The sequence below is a fragment of the Miscanthus floridulus genome, chromosome 4, assembly GCF_019320115.1.
Source record: "Miscanthus floridulus cultivar M001 chromosome 4, ASM1932011v1, whole genome shotgun sequence".
Taxonomy (NCBI): Eukaryota; Viridiplantae; Streptophyta; class Magnoliopsida; order Poales; family Poaceae; genus Miscanthus; species Miscanthus floridulus.
In genome coordinates this window covers 115,378,879-115,397,781 of record NC_089583.1, presented here as the reverse complement: position 1 = coordinate 115,397,781, position 18,903 = coordinate 115,378,879, and the positions used below count along the sequence as shown (strand labels likewise).

Here is an 18,903-nt window from a genome sequence, read left to right as displayed (position 1 = left end):
AATTGACTTAGTTGTACAATTATGATTCCTTTATCAATTTAATTATAACTATCCATTTCTAGATTAGCAACTATCCTGTGCCAAACATATGGTATATCAATTGAAAAGCATACAATAGTAACCATAGCAGGTATTATAATTCCATATTCATTCGAACCATTATGTTCCATAACACAGTTACTACAATGTTGGAGCTAGCCAAGTTTCTCACTATCCAGGAGAGACGGTGATTCGAATCGATTTCAACCAACTGGGAATTTATTCCTAACACAAACCCAGGCATATCGCGCGAAGGCAGCCTTAGGTCACCTTTGGTACAACTCAGGTCCACATTTCGCGGGTTCGTACCGCGCCGCACAATCTAGGACACCAGATGCCAGGATGTTTAGGCCTAGCTTGCCCTTGGGCTCACTCTGACCACCCCTCGCAATGAGCGCACAACAGAACGGGTCCCGGCCTAAGTTGAGCTACTCGGCTTCACGGTTGGAACGAGTTATCCGGCCAGCTAAGTGATAGGCATGCGTTCAATCTTGTTAGAAGTTCCAACAATGGTACGGTCCTTGATCGGCACAGACAGAATCACATGAGTCATCCTACGCATAGACTCCGCCCGGCCTCGATTTTCTTTTACTCCATGGTTCTGTTCTATGATAGCAAATATAGCCAACCGTGCTCCGGTATCCACCTATATCTCGCAGGTGATAGGACATCACCCGACTTCTACCAGTCTAAGCATGGCTAAGCATATATTTGATCCTAGACCTATACCGGTTAAAAGTGTAATATCTGGACAAGGAATGTATATGCATCAAGTGGTTCTATTCAACTCTTATAACCTAATACATCAATCATAAGTACTTAAGTAATCATTTGTAAAATACTGGGAGACTTAGAATGCTCCGGGGCTTGCCTCGCAGAAAGGAAGTGGGGCGGTGGTTAGGACACTCCGGAAGGTCTTCAGGATTCTGCTCCACGCCTTTGGGAGCTGCGACTTGAGGATTCTCCTGCTGGTCCCCTTCCTCTACCTCGTCGAATTCCAGCAACGTTATTTCTTCCTCCGATCCTAGATGCATGAATATGGCATAAGATATTATGAATGCATATATGTTAACAAGTGCATCATGTTCTACTGAGTAGGTGCATATCTCTTCTTGATTATGCAATTAACTACTTCAACAATTCATCAACTATTTCACAAACAGCAACTACTTATTTTACTCATAACTAGAGTTCTAATTATCCAAATGCAGTGATCCTAGACTTTCTGGAAAGCTTATAAAATTACCTACAACTTTGTTATTAACCATTTTTACAAAAAACATCATTTTTAACATGCAACTTATCAAACTCCAAAATCTATTCAGAATCCTTCCAATTCGCATTACAATGTAACAATACTTCTACTTCATGTAATCATTCAAAGTTTGACAACACAAAGTCTACCACTAGTTTAAGCACACCAAATACACTCAAGAAAATATAATGATGAAGCCCAAACTATTTATTTGAATGCCTTTATTATTTTATTTAACTACTTAGCTTAAATAATAAATATATATCAAATGTGCATAATAAATTCTTAAAAATTTACAGTGCCTTACTAATGCTACCAAAAGACTACTATAAAAGTTTCATGCCATTTTATTCAGTAAAACACTCTATACAGAAAAGACAAAGCATAAAGGCTTAAAATAGCATAAATAGAAAACCTTAGTGAAAAGTGTCAATCAACAGATTTTATATTTTTCTTAGCATCCATATACTACTAGGATAACCTCCAACAAATTTCATAAATATTGGATTCCTAAATAATTTATAAAAATTCATACGAGGATTACCTGTTTATAAAAGAAAACTCTATAACTACAAATCTATGCATGCACTAATCCTCAAATTTTTACCAGAGCTCATACATGTCAAGAATAGCTTACCACAAAAATTTCATAAATTTTTTAGCACAGAAACTCTAGATATAAAATAAACAAGTTTGCTTGCATTCAAAAACACATTTCGAATCTCCATTTAAATCTTCCAAAATTTCTACTGTAAGTGTTAAAATCATATTTTTATTAATTACTTCACTTCCTAAGGAACACTACCAAATTTATTTCACCATTTTTGAAACTACCAAATTGGAGATCTAAAAATTAAAAAACACACTCAAATCTGGAATTAAATGAACTATCCTATACTCTCACTGCCGCTGACCGGTGGGACCCGCTGGTCAGAGGACCCACGCGTCAGTGAGACAAGAATAGAGCAGCTACGCTGCGTGACGGTGGCGCGGCCAAAGCTCGCCAACGGCGAACTCGCCAGTAATGACATCTTCACTAGGTGATCCCCGTGACCTAACGCGTCGATTGGACTACTTGGTGGGACCTCTCGTCGGCGCTAGCAACGATGGCGGCGGCCATGGCGGCTCGGCGGGGCGGAACGATGGCGTTACATCGGTGGAAGCCACGTCGGCTCAACCTAGAGCTCGGACGAGCATAACTGAACTATAGTGAATCTATCTCGTGCTCTATCATGGCCTGCAGTGGTCGGGTTAGGTCGGACCACGATGACGGAGGTGGTGGCGGAGCTCCGACGAGCTGTTGTGCGGTGCGGTGGCTTACCAATTGCTATCAGTGGAACGGGGAAGATGTAGTGGGTTGCTGGGGTGGTGGTGGAGCTGTTGTGGCGATGGAGAAGCGGCGAGGCCAGCCAGTGACTGGCAATGGTGATGGCGGAGAGCGGCGCTGCTGCTTCGGCGCTGCGGGCGAGCAAGTGGGAGGCTGGAGAAGCAAAACGAAATATGGCGCAGGTGAGGCTCTCGGTCGCGTGTAGGGGCTTCAAATGTCGTGCTCAGGCGTGTTGTGGCCTGCGTGATCAGGGCAACGGTGACACACGACCATGGCTGGCCACCACGCGGTGGCTCTACCCTGCGCCGATCGGCCACCGAAACGGTTCGGTCAGTCGATTTAGAAACCGAATTGGATGTCTGACAGAGGGTTTTCATGTTGATTTATCTCCCGATACAAAGCTGTTCAGTGAATGATTCCAAAACAAAAGTTGTAGTCCTAAGTACCATCTACAATTCTTGTTCAGTGATCTCGTGCTAATTCGTAACCAAAACTAAGTAAAATCATGACCAAGGTTGGCCTGTCAGTCGGTCAGTTAACAAGGACTTAGCAAATTTTGTTAAGTGTTGACATGTTGATTTTTCTGATTCTTGTGATCCAATTTCAAACATGTTAGGAGCTGAATCATTCAATGACCCAAAAGTAAAAGTTGTTCCTTATATCAAATACTACAACTTTGTATAGTGACCACCTCCATGCAAGGTCCCTAACACCTAGTTCAAACTTGGTCAAACATGTCACATTTAAATGATGATACACTTCAAACTATGGCTTAATGACCTAATTACCCCCAAGCATGAATATCAAAGTTGTTCATAATGATACTCTAAACATGTTCAAGCTAATTGCAAGGTCATACAATCATTTCATGTATTAGTCACTCATAGAGCTATTTAGTGTAATCACATGAAACATGACTTAAGGGCTTGATCATGGGAAGTGACATTCATGAACCATGTTCCATTTGCTAACCTAAGTTTTGCCAATATATTTTTATGACTCATATCAACCATCTACATGTATACACTCATGATCATATGCATATACACATGGAGACATGAAATAATGAGAAAAGTTGCATACGTTCAAGGAAACATGCGATAACAAGCAAATGTTGCAGATGTTTCAATCCAATATTTCAATTGTAAATGCTTGTTTATGAATGCTTGATGATCATGCTCATGTTATGCAAGTCAAGTTATGCAAGGCTAACACCTGAGGTGTTACAAAAGGCCTGGCCGGCCGCTTAGGGTCGGGCATTTCTTCAACGATCTCCTTCCTGATGGCTGCAAGCTCTTTGGAGGCGACAATTGTCGCGGTGTGTTCATAGCACTCAACCTCCCACTCATAGGCATGCTAGAAGGAGGTGCCGATGGTGATGACCCCATGTGGACCCAGCATCTTCAACTTTAGATAGGTCTAGTTGGGGACGGCAATGAACTTCATGTAGCATGGATGTCCTAGGATGACGTGGTAGGTTCCATGGAACCTGACCACCTCGAAGGTAAGGGTCTCCATCCTATAATTGGTTGGATCCCCAAAGGTGATGGGCAGATTAATCTACCCAAGTGGTATGGTCCGCTTTCCTAGCATGATGCCATGGAAAGGTGCCCTAGTTGGCTAGATGCGTGTGCTGTCGATGCCCATGGCATCGAGCATTTTAGCGTACATGATGTTGAGGCCGCTGCCTCCATCCATCAGCACTTTGGTGAGCCGCTTTGTGCCGATGATTGGGTCAACCATGAGTGGATATCTTATCAGCTGTGGGACACTTTTTGGGTGATCGGTCTGATCAAAGGTTATGGTGGACTCCAACCATTGGAGGAAGGTAGGCATGGCCGTATAGACCTCATGATGCGCAAGCTTCTAGCGGCGCTTGGAGTCATAGGTCGCCGACCCTCCAAAGATCATGAGGCAACCATCCAACGTTAGAAATCCACCGTCCTTCCCCTCAGCGTTGTTTGTGGTCAGCTTGGGCTCCTTCCTATGCTCCCCCTTATTGGAGCCTCTAGACAAGAATCGCTTCATGAGGATGTTATCCTTGTATAGGAGCTTAATGGGGAAAGCATGGTTCGGGTATGGCCCTTTGAGCAGCTTCTTGAAGTGGTCCTAGGTACCCTCAGTGGGCTTCTGACCCCCCTTACGATCGGCAGTGGCCACGAGTGAGCCCTCGCGCCACTGCTTGTTCTTCTTCTTGTTGGGACGGTTGGAGACGCCTTCACCTGCATCCTTGTCCTACTTTTCCTTGCCTTTGAGGCAGTCAAAAATTGTTCCAACTGCCTCTTCGCTCGAGGAATGGCTGGTGGTGATGTGGAGGAGCTCCATGGTGGTTCATGGGCCCTTACGTCCTAGCTTGTGAACTAGGGACTTGCAGGTGGTCCCAGATAGGAAAGCTCCTATGACATCGACATCAGCGACATTGGGCAACTCGTTATACAATTGGGAGAAGCGCCGAATGTACCCACAAAGAGTTTTCCTAGACTTATGTCAGCAGTTTTTGAGATCATATAGGTTCCTAGGACACGTGTATGTGCCCTAGAAGTTTCCCACAAAGATCTCTTTTAGGTCCGCCCAACTTTAGATTTGGTTGGGCGGAAGATGTTCCAACCACGTTCGCGCCGAATTGGCTAGAAACAATGGAAGGTTGTGGATAATGAAATCGTCATTATCCGCTCCACTAGCTTAACAAGCAAGCTGATAATCCTTGAGCCACAGTCCAAGATTTGTTTCCCCAGAGTATTTCAGGATGTTGGTCAACGGTCTGTACCATGGTGGGAAGACAATGTTGAGGATGTGTCAACCAAAGGCCTAAGGTCCTAGCAAGTCGAGGGTCAGGCTTTGGTCCTCGCCATTGTCATAGCATCCACCATGATGAGGGTTCACGTCATGGGCCATGGTATGCGCATGCCCACTGTCTTTAGGGCACTCGATCTCTCGTTCGAGCTCCGCGAGTTCCTACTCAAGCTAGAGTCGTGCTTCCTCGAGCTCTTAGGGTTGGGCCTTCAGCTGCTCTACCCATAGGCAAGGTGGGGCCGCTGCATCCCCCTCGACCTCATCATCGAAGCTATTCATTGGGGTAACCTCTCCCTTGTGGATACTTTTGATGTACCCCTCGGGGGTACCTGCCATGAAACATTCACGACATGGGTGATGGCTCCCCCTGTTGGAGTCAGAGTTAGAGGGCGACTCTAATTCTCCTACGAGGAGGTCATAGAAAGATTCTGTGACATATTCGGTCATCCTCATGAACTTGTCATTCGTGGGGTATGGGGGTGTGCGTTGTGCCACAAGGTGGTAAACGGTCTCGGCGGTGTTGCGTAGACTAAACAGGAGCGTTGTCAGGGCGCTCTAGATGAGGTATTTTGGGGAAAGTGGCTCTCCTCTAGCAAGCTGCGTCATGACATTGGTGAATGAGAAGGTGAGGTGGTCTAGGTCCTCCCGGGATGGTCGGGGTCCTAGGAAGGCACCGAGCTAGCATTCTAGCCTTCCGTAATCGAAGCCGAGGAGCCAGTCACTCCTAGGGGCACGGGCCTCTAGTGCATGTAGCTATAGCTCGTCAAGCGTCTCAGTGATCGCATCGAGGCCAGTGGAGTGGAGAGGTTGGACGGTGATGAGAGCCTGTACCAACTCTCCCCCCATTATGATGATGAAGTCCAAGTTCTTGAAGCGCACGTGGGCGCTTGACACTTAGCTGACACCGTGACTAGCCATCTGAGGCCTGATGTGGATGTCGAGACGTGCAAAAAGCCCCTACCTAGTGCTCCAACTGTCGGTATTTCAAGTTACCAACTAGTAGATTTGTAGTATTGCGCATCTGGCTCGGATGGTGTGCTTAGAGGGCACACGGTTCATACTGGTTCAGGCAGAAAGTCCCTACATCTAGTTCATCGCTGCTGCTCGTGTTAGTAGTACTGAAAGTTTGTAGTAGGGGTTACAAACGAGCAAGAGAGGGACATGTCCCAAGTCTCTAATGTGCATGTGCTCCTAAGGCATGTTCGGGCGTATGTTTTGATGTCTACAACCGTGTAGAGTGGTGAACCACCCTTTTCTCTCCTAGGGCATCCCGCTTCCCCTTTTATAGACGAAGGGGAAGAGCAGGTTACATAGAGAGAAAGAGGGAGAAGAGCCAAGGAGAGGAAGGCTTCCAGGACCACCGAGCCTTTCTTCTCCTTTATGCGGGTCCCACCGACACTGTAGATGGTGAAGGGATGGCTCCACACTGGGTGCCTGTTCACCGCTGATGCCACGCCCTGGCGTTATCAGCGGGTCATGACATCCCATTCTGTCCTGACGGGTGACGCTGTGACCAGCATGCTGGTCAGCGGCCGTACAGGGAGTAGACAACATAGTGACCACGCGTCCATCACTGTTGGTGATATGAGTTCCCTAGAGTGACATGTTGTGGCATGAGTCATGTTGAGATGTGCCCACTCTCTACACTATGCCAGAAGTTTGACCTTGGGTTGTACTTTCTAGCCTATAGTGGTTGGCAGCGGTACGACCTTCCATCAGGAGCCACGTGTGAGGGGTCAGGCGAGATAGAGCCCTGAACCTAGAAGTCAGGCAAGGCGGAGCCCCTGACCTAGAGGTCGGGCGAGGTAGGGCCTCTGACCTAAAGGTCGGGCGAGGCAGAGCCCACCCCCAGAGGTTGGGCGAGGCAGAGCCCACGCACCTGGGGGTTGGTTGGAGCTATAGTCATGCTCTTGACTGCTCGAATGAATCATTGTTGATGGCCATTAGCTCTTCCTCTTCAGGTACCCTAGTATTGGTCCTCGACAAGTAGAAATAAAGATATATCCTTAATTTGCCAAGCTATGGGTTTGTTAGTTGAACCCAACACTTTGCTTAGTATCTTAGTCATTAGAGCTAGTTTAGTAGCTTGGTGTGCGTATTCTCATTTTAAGAGTTGTTGTTGCCTAAATGCTAAATGGTTGCATCATCATCGCATGTATGTAGAGAACGAGTTGGTGGAGTTAGTGACCACAGACGATCGTGAGTTCTAGGAGATCATCGAGGAATACAAGGAGGAGGTCCTCGTGAGGGAGGAAGTCCCAGAGCCACCACCGACTGACTCGGCTGACACCGCGCCTGTCCAAGGCAAGCCCCGGTGCATAACCCTTATTTTTTATAATCACAATATGTATATATGTGATGTGCATTTACATTATAGGAATTTTATAGAAAGCACATGCATAGATATATCTGTCCTATGAGTGTTACTAGTGCAGGTTCGAGTAGCTGCTATGCTTAGGTTTTTAGTAGCATGAGTAACCTATCGTTACTCACAATAGGTGATTATTATAATTACTCTCATGATAAAAATGATGAAAGGAAAATGGAGACTGGGCAGGGATATGGTATGGGTATTGGTGGGTGTAACGAGTTGTGTCCCACGGCCATGGGGCTCAGTTTGGTTACACTATTTTCCCTGTCCTTGTCGATTGAGGACAGTCCGTTGTTGTGGATGGTAGTCAGGCACAAACTTATTTTCCCGAGCACATACTTTCTTGTGGGAGCAGAAAGGCTCGTTACGCTCTTGTCGTGGGTTCTGACTCTTTCCGGATCGACTGATTGGAGGCGGAGAAAGGTAGAAGTCTAAGCAGCATATTGAGACTGAGTCTCAAGTGTGGGGGCTTAGAGTCTAAGTTTGGATGGGGACCTGGACCCCGTGATAGGAGTGGAATGGGTTGGTCTTGTTTGTGCCTAGGGTACAAACGGGGCATGTGTTTCGGGGTACCCAGCTAGGATATATTGGTTCATGAATCGCCGTTTTTGTGAGACGGTATGACTTAGCTATGGTCTAGCACCGTAGTAAGAACTGGAATATGAAAGATGGTAAATTAGTTCTGATTGCTCAACCCTTGCTTGAAAGTAGAACATATGCTTACCTAGAATGGTTAGCTAATGAAGTAATCATGACTGCTAATTAAATTTGATCTTAAGGATGTACTTCTAGTAATGCTTTTTTGCAAACAAAAAGAAAAAACAGTAAACTCATATTGCCTATCATACCCCTTGGAATCGGGAAACTATTTCCACTAGTCGGGTAAGTCTTACGAGTATATTATGTACTCAGGGTTTATTTTACCCTGTTGCAGGGGTAGCTTGAGGAGTAGCTCTTGTGTGGAGGATTCTTCTGGTGGGCACAGATGGATCCTTGTATCATTTCTACTAGATGTTTATTTTCATTCCGCTGTTTAATTATCGCACTCTGAACTCTGATATTGTAATAAATAATTTTTAAGAACTCTTGTTGTACGAACTGGACTAAGTATTGTAAGCTCGTACTCATTATTGGATTCTGGAGGTAAAACATGGATTGATTCGAGTTCTCTCGTGGGGTGTGCTCGACGAAATTATGTAGCTAACTTTCGGAGTGCTTAGTGTCTAGTGGAAGACGAGCGCCTCCGAAAGCGTGTTATTTTGGGCGGTTCTGCCACACGCCGCGCCGTGCCCGCCTGAGCCAGCCGTCGTCGCCATGTCGATGCCGAGATGGAGAGGGAGAGAGAGCGACGGGGAGAGGGAGAGAGCGACGGGGAGACAGAGGAACGTGGGAGAAGAATCTAGAAGGAGAAGCGGAAGCTGAGTTTATATTTGCTCCTCTGGATTCATACGAGAAGCCGGAGAAGCCGGATAGAAGCAATGGAGAAGTCGGATAAGCGCACGAGAAGAACGAGGAGCCGCTTCGGGCGAAATCAGCTCCAAGCGATCTGGGCCACACGTTGGAAGATCAAATGGATGTGAGAATTTAGAGCGACGTGGCCGGAGGTTCCGGGCCAGAATCCGGTGGAGCATATAGGGTTAAAAATACATGAATTCGCCTATCAAAGCACCTGAGTTCAATTTAAATTTTAGGTTTAGCACAAAGAACCACATCCTAAAATTAAGTGGCATCCCAAATCAAGACATGGGGTATATGGAGCATGGCAAGCAGAATGAACGCCAGATCATACCATATATGGGATAGTCGCAAGCCTGCACGCTGTTTGGGCCCTTGGCTTGTACGTGAAAGTGTACTTAATTAGTGTCTTACCCTGGGTGTTTTCTTTGGATGCTGATCGCTGTTAGAACTGTGCGGTAATTTGTTTTTGGCCCGTTTTAGCTGATCCCTTGGAGACCAGAAACATGGAGGCAGAGAGTGTTTTGGTATCTTGGATACAGGGACTAAAGTTTATAAGAGGTGTCACATTGGGTGTTATATGGAGTGTCGCATCGAGTGTTTGGATAGTAATAATAAAACAAATTACAGAAATCGTCAGTTTCCACGAGACGAATTTATTAAGCCTAATTAATCTATCATTAGCATATGTTTATTGTAGCACCATGTCGTCAAATCATAGACTAATTAGGCGTAATAGATTCATCTCACAAATTAGTCTTAATCTGTGCATTTAGTTTTATAATTAGTCTATATTTAATACTCCAAATTAGTGTCAAATATCTGATGTGATAGGAACTAAAAATTAGGAGAAAAAACCAAACACTCCTTTAGTCTTTTGAACTAGTTGAACGTGGTAGTTTCGGTACGGTCGTAATAAAATTTGGATTTTGCCATTGTGGAAAAAAGGCACAGAGGCAGTAGCGCTCGGATGTCCGGTGCCAGTAGCGCTCGGATGTCCGGTAACACAGCTTCGAGTCCCAGGCCCACCAACGGGGCATCCTATCTAAGCATCCCACGTAACAGAAAAAGTAAATTGCAGCGCTACGTGTATGCGTAATGGAAGAGGACAACGTGTGCTTGCGTCCGCACCGCCATCCCCCAACACGCCCCTTCGCTGGACCCCGGCGCATCCCCTCCTCAGTCTGAGAAGGATGTAATGCAGTACAAGGTGAGGAGGAGGCAACATAAGGTGAGGAGGGAGATGCAACACCAATCTATTTTTGAAACATCCAGATACAACACTTGCAACATACGTCTGAAGACCGATGAAATGTTTAAAACATGCGTCTGAAATACTTACAAAAAACACATGAAACACTTGAAAAAACATTGCAACACATACGCAACATTTAGATAAAACACTTACAACATATGTGTGAAATATATGCAACATCCACGTAAACACACTTGCAACATACATTTAAAAAAAAAGATGAAACATTGAGAATAGACGTTTGCAACATAAGTGTACAACCATTTCAACATATGCAATATCCCAATTTACTTTTTAAATATCCATACGAAATATTTGTAACATACATCTGAAACAACCGAAACTCTTAAAACACACGCTTGCAACATGCTTGCGCTTTCAGCGCAACCTTGCTGCTCGGACGAATGGAGCTCGTCGTTGTGGAGCACGACGTTGGTGCGGAGCTCTATGCCACATAGTACACGAAGGTCCTTGGTGTGGAGCTTGTCGGCGGCACGGACCTGTGCAGTGGCCATGGCAGGCGGATGGAGTGCGAGAGGGGCAGCACGCGCGAGGGCGGCGCAGCGCAGAGCAGGTAGGCAACACGGACGGGGTACACGGAAGAGTGGATGAGGATAAGCCGCGTCCGAACGGGAGTCACAAGACGCCCGCAACATTTCATTATCGAAAAAAGTGACATCTCAGATCGCTTCCCACTTCCTCACATAGCAACTGGGTGTCCCTCGTCTGCATTTTCACACCATTTTTACCCAGGTGCGGCTACTTCCTCTCCAAATTAAATCATCACCCTCCTGCACGTGATGCTGATTGTGGTGCATTCCTTGTACACTGGACCATTTTACAACACCATGATAGGATGGAAGATGAAGGACCGGTATATAGCAAAGAGGAGAGAATGGGAATGATCGTTACCGATATAGGATGGGCGCCGCCGCTGCAGGAGGCATGGGGATGGTATAGAGTTTGGTCGACCACGTTAGTCAAGTGATCTCTGGGGCAACTAATGCTTTGGGAGGAAGAACAGATAAGGAGCCGGTGATAGCGCGACCGGTCGCGCCAACGCGGGAGCGCGCGACCCCTCTCCGACATCTGCATGTGGTGGACTCGCTGACGCAAGCAGCCTGCGGTAAGAGACTGGACGCGATTACAGCGCAACCCCAGCCTCACGCGCCCGCGGACGGCAGTGCATGCGCCCGCGTACTCACTTCCACATGCAAGCATACGCAGCCCTGCTATCCTGACGCTCACGCAAATAATAAAGTAAATAATTTATTTGAATTGCTATAATTTTGAATATTATTTCTGATTTCAATTCCATCTACACCGGTGTGTTCTACGTGACGAGACGAACAAAACTAGACCCTACTTGTACGTGTTTCGAAGAACTTTATTTTCGTAGCAATTTATGTGTAATACATGCTATAAGATTTATTAAAAGAAGTTACTACCGTATAATACCAAAGTTGCTACTCCAAAAAAAATATACTAAAGTTGTTACATAATATGCGCAAGCTCGGGGGCAAAATATCAAAAAGACTTGCTATCATATAGTTGCTACTGTGTAATAATATAGTTGTACAACTTAGGACAAATTATTAAAATAAGCATAAAATAAGCTGGCAACTAAGGCCAAGTTATTATACAACCCAATTTTCTTCTATGATAACTTATATGTGCAATGGCTACTTTTTTGTGGCAACTTATATATTATAGGTTAGGCAATTAATATGCAGGATTTCGGAAAGCATTACCTAAAAGGATGATTGGAAACTGAAACTTAAAAGACATTAAAAAAAACTTGACTGAAAACTGAAACTAAAAATACATTGAAAAGAAACTAAAAACTAAAAATAAAAACATTGAAAAAAACTCAATTAACTGAAACTAAAAGAAACAATTTTAAAAACAGAAAAAATGAAACTCAAACCTCAAAAAACTGAAAAAACAAAAAAAAGAATAAATTTCTGCCAAAGAAAGAAAGAAAAAAAAAATAGGCGCATGGCGTGACCAATCCGTGGAAGGACGCTCGCTCCCTGGTGGGCCAGGCCGTATGGCGCGTACCAGGCCGCGAGGGTCGCTCGCTCCCCAGGAAGCGCGACACCGCGCGCAACAGATTTTCCGAACAAATAAATATAACTGTAGCAAAGAGGAGTAGTATGTTTAAGGGCACCTTTGTAGGGATTCTACACCAGCTCCTGGGGCTGTTTTTTGGCTCCCGCTGCCAAAGGGGTACAGGCCGGGGTGCTCCCACGAAGAATCCCCGTATTTTGCGAAGAATCCCCATATTTTGCGCACTCACAGACGAGTGAGGTCCATCGGAGCAAAAAAAAAAAAAAACGAGCTTCCACCGGCTCCTGTGTCAGACTCAGCAGACATGGTACCCTCTTTGCCCCTAAAGTTCTCAAGAAATTACAGCAATCTGTCATCGTCTCCCCACCAAGCCTTATCTCTTTCTGCATTACGGACTGAAGGCCGCACGAACTGGAGGTGAGCTCCATCCGCCTCCTCCATGGACGCACTACAGCACGAGAGGCAAGATGGGAAGAGGGTTCTGGAGACCGACAGATCCGGTGGTGGTGAAGATGGATCCATGGGTGCGGCGCCCTCGGGAGGAGCAACGGCCGGAGGCTTCTCCGCTCTCCTCGCGGGTGCTGCAGGCGGCGCCGTGGGCACCGGCCCCGTCGGCTGGCCGCCAGGCGTGACCCTGGGCGGCGTCCGAGGAGGTGGCGCGTGGGCTGGCGCACAGCCTGGTTGGCTGGCACCGACCCCAAGCGTTGGTGCGTGGCCGGGCGGCGGCTTCTGGCAGGGACCGGCCCCGGCCGGTGGCGCGTGGCCAGGCGAGCTATTAATGCAGGGGCATATTCGACATTGTTCCGGTCTTAGCCATTCATAACCGATACAGGGAGCTGTTCAGCCAAACGGTTTCTCAAAATAGCTCCAGCTCCACTAGAGAATCTATTTTTGGAGGAGCTGGAGCCCTACCAAACAGGCCCTAGAAGAGATATAGCGTAACAGCAGATGGCCCCACCGCCCAATGATTCAGCCCATCATATCACGCCAACCCACCTTCCTGCTCCCAAAGACGAAAAAAACCCACTCGAGTCGAGACATGCTAGGCGCGAAAGGCTACGATTCCCTCCTCCCGCCATTTCCGTCGCCCGCCAAAACGATCCCGAAACCGCCCAGATCGCCACTATTTGTCCGCGCTAAAATGCCCAAATCCGCCTCCCGCTCCCCGTCCCCATTCCCAGCACCGATCCGCGCCCCTCTGACGCGCCGGCGGCCATGGACATGTCGGCGATCGCCGCGCGCCTCGGCCTCTCGGGGTCCCGCCCCGTCATCCGCAAGGCCGGCGAGCTCCGCCGCCTCTGCGACGTCAACTTCGACTCCTCTGTTCTCGGCATCGTAAGCGGCCCGGACTGCCTGTCCACCCTCTTCCCCGATTTCCCGTCCTTCTTCCGCCGCGCGGACGTGCCTCTGACCTGTGTGCTTTTGCAGGGCGAGGTCTGCAAGGCCATCATCTGCCTGGAGATCGCTGCGTCCAAGTGAGTCTCGGTTTGCTGGTCAACTGTTCGATGAATTGCCCGTGTAGGGAACCATCTAGGCTCTGTTGTGACCCGTGTCATTTCGTCTGTTGATTGCTCAGGTTCCAGGTGATATTTGACCGGGCGGAGGCTGTGCGTATGAGCGGGATGTCTGAGAAGGCGTACATCAGATCATTCAATGCGCTCCAAAATGGTCTTGGTGTCAAGTATGCTTCTCTTCCCTTCTGTTTCGCCGTTCAGAGCGTCAAATTCCTACCTTGTGATTATTAAGGTGAAATCTGCTCTTGTAGGACGACTTTGGATGTGCGTGAATTGGGCATCCAGTTTGGTTGTGTCAGGCTGATACCTTTCGTTCAGAAGGGATTGTCTCTGTAAGTCTTCTCTCATGGCAGTCCGATTGCACTTGCATCAATATTTGAGGGCCTACTGATTATGAATTTTGTCTCGAGACCACGAATTGTAGACTATGTCACTTGAGCTTCATTGAAACTGTGCCCAAGTTTGCAAGTTGCAACCTGATGTTTCAATGTTATATTGAGGGTAGATTTCATACATTTCAGCTATAAGGAGCGCTTCCTTGCTGCATTGCCACCTTCACGCCGGGCAAGCACTGACTTTGGTCGGCCAGTGTTTACTGCAGCAGCATTCTACTTATGTGCGAAGAGGCACAAGGTGCTTGCTTGTTTCATCAACAGTGTACTCTGTTCTTCTGCATTGCATAGGCGGTTTGCCTTCTTTAGTGCTGAAGCTTTCCTTATTTTTCTTGTAGCTCAAAGTTGACAAACTAAAGCTGATCGATCTATGTGGCACATCCAGCACCGAGTTTACAACGGTATAGTTTATTCATATCCTCTTTGTATGTATGCGCATAGCTGCACTGTGCACTTGTGCTGTGTGCTCACTTGAAATTGTGTACTGTGCATATGCTCTTTTCTTACTTTCAGTTGTTCTGATTGCAGGTTTCAACATCAATGACAGACCTCTGCTTTGATGTTTTTGGGATAGCCAAGGAGAAGAAGGATCCAAAGTCCATCAAAGGGAACAGAGGTACCTACATACTCATTGTTGATCCATTCCTTACATCATTGAGTTATTAATCCACTTACGTAGCGAAAATACATGCTACAAATAAAGCTTTGTGTTGCTAACTCTCCACTAAACTCCTATGTTTTGTCCTTGTTGCAGAACTGCTGGATGTTTTGCCAAGCAAAAGGAAACATGAAGATGACAGTGATTCATCTGCATGCGATGAATACTCAGATGATCTAGATGAGCTAGATGTATGTACCTGATTACTTCTGATTGCTTATGGATTACTGATCTCACTTTTCTTTTGAATTGCATCTAAAAAATATCTTAGTAAGTACTGGAGTTTAATCTGCATTTTGAATTGCATGTCATGGAACACAACTACACTGATATGCTTTTCCTGATGAAAAATGGTTTTATATTTAATTTGTAGTAGTCTTCCTGTTTGAAATTTTCCTGCATCGTAAAGTTACTACTAGTGCAGTTTCTTGTATATGGCTTTCACCTGCATGGAACCCTGTCCACATCCTTTATTACCTTACCCTCGCCTGTGCAATGCGAGGAGACCGCGACTCGAACCTGTGACCGGAAGGTTCCGGGTTCGAGTCGCGGTTTCCTCGCATTGCACAGGTGAGGGTAAAGTTTGCCACTAACACCCTTTCCCAGACTCCGCACAGAGCGAGAGCTCTCTGCACTGGATACGCCCTTAGTATATATAATCCTGGTTTGATCAATTAAGTTTTTTGAGTAATCAGTATCCCCCTGGTTGGCTCAAATAAGGTTTATGTACATGCTAGATGTCTGAAATCTGAATGAACTGAAAGACACAAAAAACAGTACTGAAAGATGTCTTTTCTTCTACAGCTGTGCAATTTTGATGGTTCCTACTATATAATAGTGTGCAACAGTAACTGCATCTAATCGTTTCTTCTATGCCATGATGTGTTAAAGTGTGGTCTTGTTGCATCTACACAATTTTCCTGTTGAGGTTACTTCTGCAATGTCTATACGGATTATTTTGGGTCTGACCGCTGTCTGCTTGTTCTGATGTCAGTTACCAACTCACAAGAGGCGCAAGAAGATGGAGAAAGAAGCATACAATGATTGGAAGTCGTCTGTTCTTTCCTCGAACAAGAAAACCAAAACAGGTTTGTGCTTTGCCCTGTTCTGCATCCCCGACTATTTATTATTTTTCTTAATCTAACCTCATGTCTGACGAGATTAGTTCCCTTCCGTTTCCAGACCCTGCCAAGCCTAGGAGGCAAGCTCAACTTAACTTCAAGAAGCCGGCAGAAGTACCTTCTGCAGCCAACTAGATAAACCTGAACCCTCTTCGCAGCAAATGGAGTTCCCGAGACTGAAAGTGGTCTAGGCTCCATCCTCATCGATGTTGCTTCTGAAAGCAAAGGGAAAAAATCGGACACCTTTGCTCCATGTTTTTTTTAATCTTTGTGACATAACTTATTCATGAAAAATGCTCTTGGGCAACATCCTGCTGTAAATGACATGTCCATATTCGTATTACATGAGAGCAAGCCCTCAAATTAGGGTCCACTACTTTTGATTTGAGGGCTCTATCTTATTTTTGAGGGCTTGATTTTTTACATGTGCTCTAGCAGGAGCCCTCTAATACTATTTGATGGACATTGACATAAAGGGCGCTCATCATTCTTTGTTCTTTCCATCCTTAGTCTCATCGGCACCTACACCGTAGGAGGCGTGTCTTCCATTGAGGAAGGAGACTTGATGACGTCGGGAGGAGCCGCGCCTTCTCATCCATCTGCGTGGGGTGTTGGGAGAAGCTGCCATGGTGGGGGTGGAGGAGAGGGCGCGACGGGGAGGAGGCCATGTCGGTGCTGCCGGGAGGAATCATCGGCCAGAGGATGGTGTCAGGGAGCGACGCAAGCATTGGCGGAGCTAGGATTTCAAACTTGGCTATTCCTGCTTCCACATAAAAAAATCCAATCCATAGGTTTAAAATATAATTCAGAGTAGTAAGTTACTGACAATTAAAGTCACAAAATAGCACTGTAAATCAGTCGACGATAAACAACAGAAAAGAAAATTGAACAACTAGGAACCGGAGTTTGGAGACATGAGGCCTGGGACCTGCCTAGCACTGCGTCCGTGTCCGTGACCGTGACCGTGACCGTGAGACAGTGAGAGGCCCAGGGGTGTCGGGGTCATGAGGCGAGAGGCCAGGAAAGGGTGGAATGGCTCGGTCTAGGAAGGTGGGAGTTTGGAGGCCAGGCCAAAAGGTTGTTTTCTACTATTTTGGTATGCAATAAGTGAAAATACTATAGAATATGGCATTATACGTATATATAAATATATGCACATCTATACATAAAAGTATACCAAAATAGTTGTGTATTCCTAGGAATATTGAGGAATTCCATTGGATCTGTCCATGGACGCGAGGGTGGATTCAAAGCGACATGCGAGAGGAACCCAAAAACAGTTGAGTAGAGGCTTCTTCCAGAGCCCTAAGGAATGAGGGCCGAAGGGGAATTGGGGGGGGGGGGGGGGGGGGGGGGAATTTGAGGGTCTCCTCAAATTTAAGGGACAGGGTAGGGTCTGAAGTGACTTTTTTTTTTGCCCATCATCCCTTACAAGATGAGAACTGTCGGTGTTTTGGACCGGCGGGTCCTCAACCAACTAGTAAAAACGTGCTACGTGCCCCTAATCCCGGATGGTGGTGCAAAGAGACACAAGATTTATACTAGTTCGGGCAATGGGTGCCCTACGTCCAGTCTGGGAGATCGACCTCGTATTCCTTGCACCGAAATGCTCGTAGTAGGGGTTACAAGCAGGGCGAGAGAGGGAGCTAATCCCAGGTCTCTCTCTGCGCGGAGTGGCGTGGGTTGCTTGAGATGTTGATCTAAGGCGGCGGAGAAGCGTGCGTGTTACAGAAAGTCGAGTGTGTGTTCCCCCCTCTCATGAGTTCGTCCGCCCCCCTTTTATAGTTGAAGGGGGGACAGGGGTGATGCATGTGTTAGATATGCGGCGCCGTGCGAACAGAGGCGGCATGTCCGAGCCCTGTAACCTATTATTATGGCGGTATGGTTGATGGAGTGGTCCCGTCCTTGAAGCGTTGGAGCGACGTGCCGGTCACATCTGAACTTGTGCGACGTGGGAGCTCCAGTGCTGGCTGGACGCAGGGCCTGGCGAGCGACGTGCTGCTTGCAGTGCGTTGGCTACGTGAAGAGTTGAGACCTAGTTGGTGCCGAGGCCGAGCCGTCGTAGGGGGCTCGGCAGGCGTGAATCCCGAGGTTGCTGAGACCCTTGAAGTAGACTGTCGAGGTGGGGGAGCAGTTGGTTCTGTACACTGATTCCGAGGCTATAGTAACCTGGACGTGACTCCGCACGCCTCGTTGTTTCTAGAGCAGGGGTTAGGTAGCACAGTGCAGTATGGGCACCGATCGTGGGCACAGTACCGAGCTCAGTGCCCGGTAACCCCTGTCCTGTGCTGGACGTCGTGGCATTGACGTGACTGGCGTTCAGTCGGCCACGCCGCTGTGTCGAGCCGTTGTTCGGCTGATATCGTGGGAACGGTCGACCGCGCCGGTCGGACGCGACGTCTTGTCCGAGAAGTTGGTCGAGGCGGAGGCGACGGGGTTGTTTTGCTGAGCCGGCCTTGAGCGAGGCGGAGAATCGGCGTCTCGTCCGAGGCTGTACGCGCGGGGCCTCGGGCGAGACGGAGAATTGGTTCCCCGGCCGAGACCTTTCGCGTGAGGCCTCGAGCGAGACGGAAGACTGGTAGGCCGTCCGAGGCCTTCCGCGCGAGGCCTCTAGCGAGGCGGAAATTAGCTAAACCTCGGACATATTTGGTGT

General features: G+C 47.2%; 1 protein-coding gene across 2 annotated transcripts; it reads left to right on the top strand.

Annotated features, from left to right (window-relative positions):
* Positions 1 to 13,632: 13,632 nt before the first annotated feature.
* On the top strand, positions 13,633 to 16,600 carry LOC136552760 (origin of replication complex subunit 6-like). Of its 2 annotated transcripts, XM_066544328.1 has the most exons (10): positions 13,633 to 13,900; positions 13,994 to 14,040; positions 14,142 to 14,246; positions 14,331 to 14,411; positions 14,601 to 14,712; positions 14,810 to 14,872; positions 15,000 to 15,087; positions 15,226 to 15,320; positions 16,124 to 16,217; positions 16,312 to 16,600. In XM_066544328.1, the coding sequence occupies exons 1-10, from the start codon at positions 13,781 to 13,783 to the stop codon at positions 16,383 to 16,385; spliced, it is 879 nt and encodes a 292-aa protein (XP_066400425.1). In that variant the 5' UTR covers positions 13,633 to 13,780; the 3' UTR covers positions 16,386 to 16,600. The 2 variants fall into 2 exon arrangements, with proteins under 2 accessions (XP_066400425.1, XP_066400424.1); XM_066544327.1 differs by having other exon boundaries at positions 13,633 to 14,040.
* The last annotated feature ends 2,303 nt before the right edge of the window (positions 16,601 to 18,903 follow it).

Bases quoted from the DNA above. Each gene is read 5' to 3' on its own strand.
- LOC136552760 (XM_066544327.1), top strand. From the start codon at position 13,781: ATGGACATGTCGGCGATCGCCGCGCGCCTCGGCCTCTCGGGGTCCCGC. The intron at 14,713-14,809 runs GTGCTTGCTTGT...TTTTTCTTGTAG, and splicing joins TATGTGCGAAGAGGCACAAG to CTCAAAGTTGACAAACTAAA. The intron at 16,218-16,311 runs GTTTGTGCTTTG...TTCCGTTTCCAG, and splicing joins GAACAAGAAAACCAAAACAG to ACCCTGCCAAGCCTAGGAGG.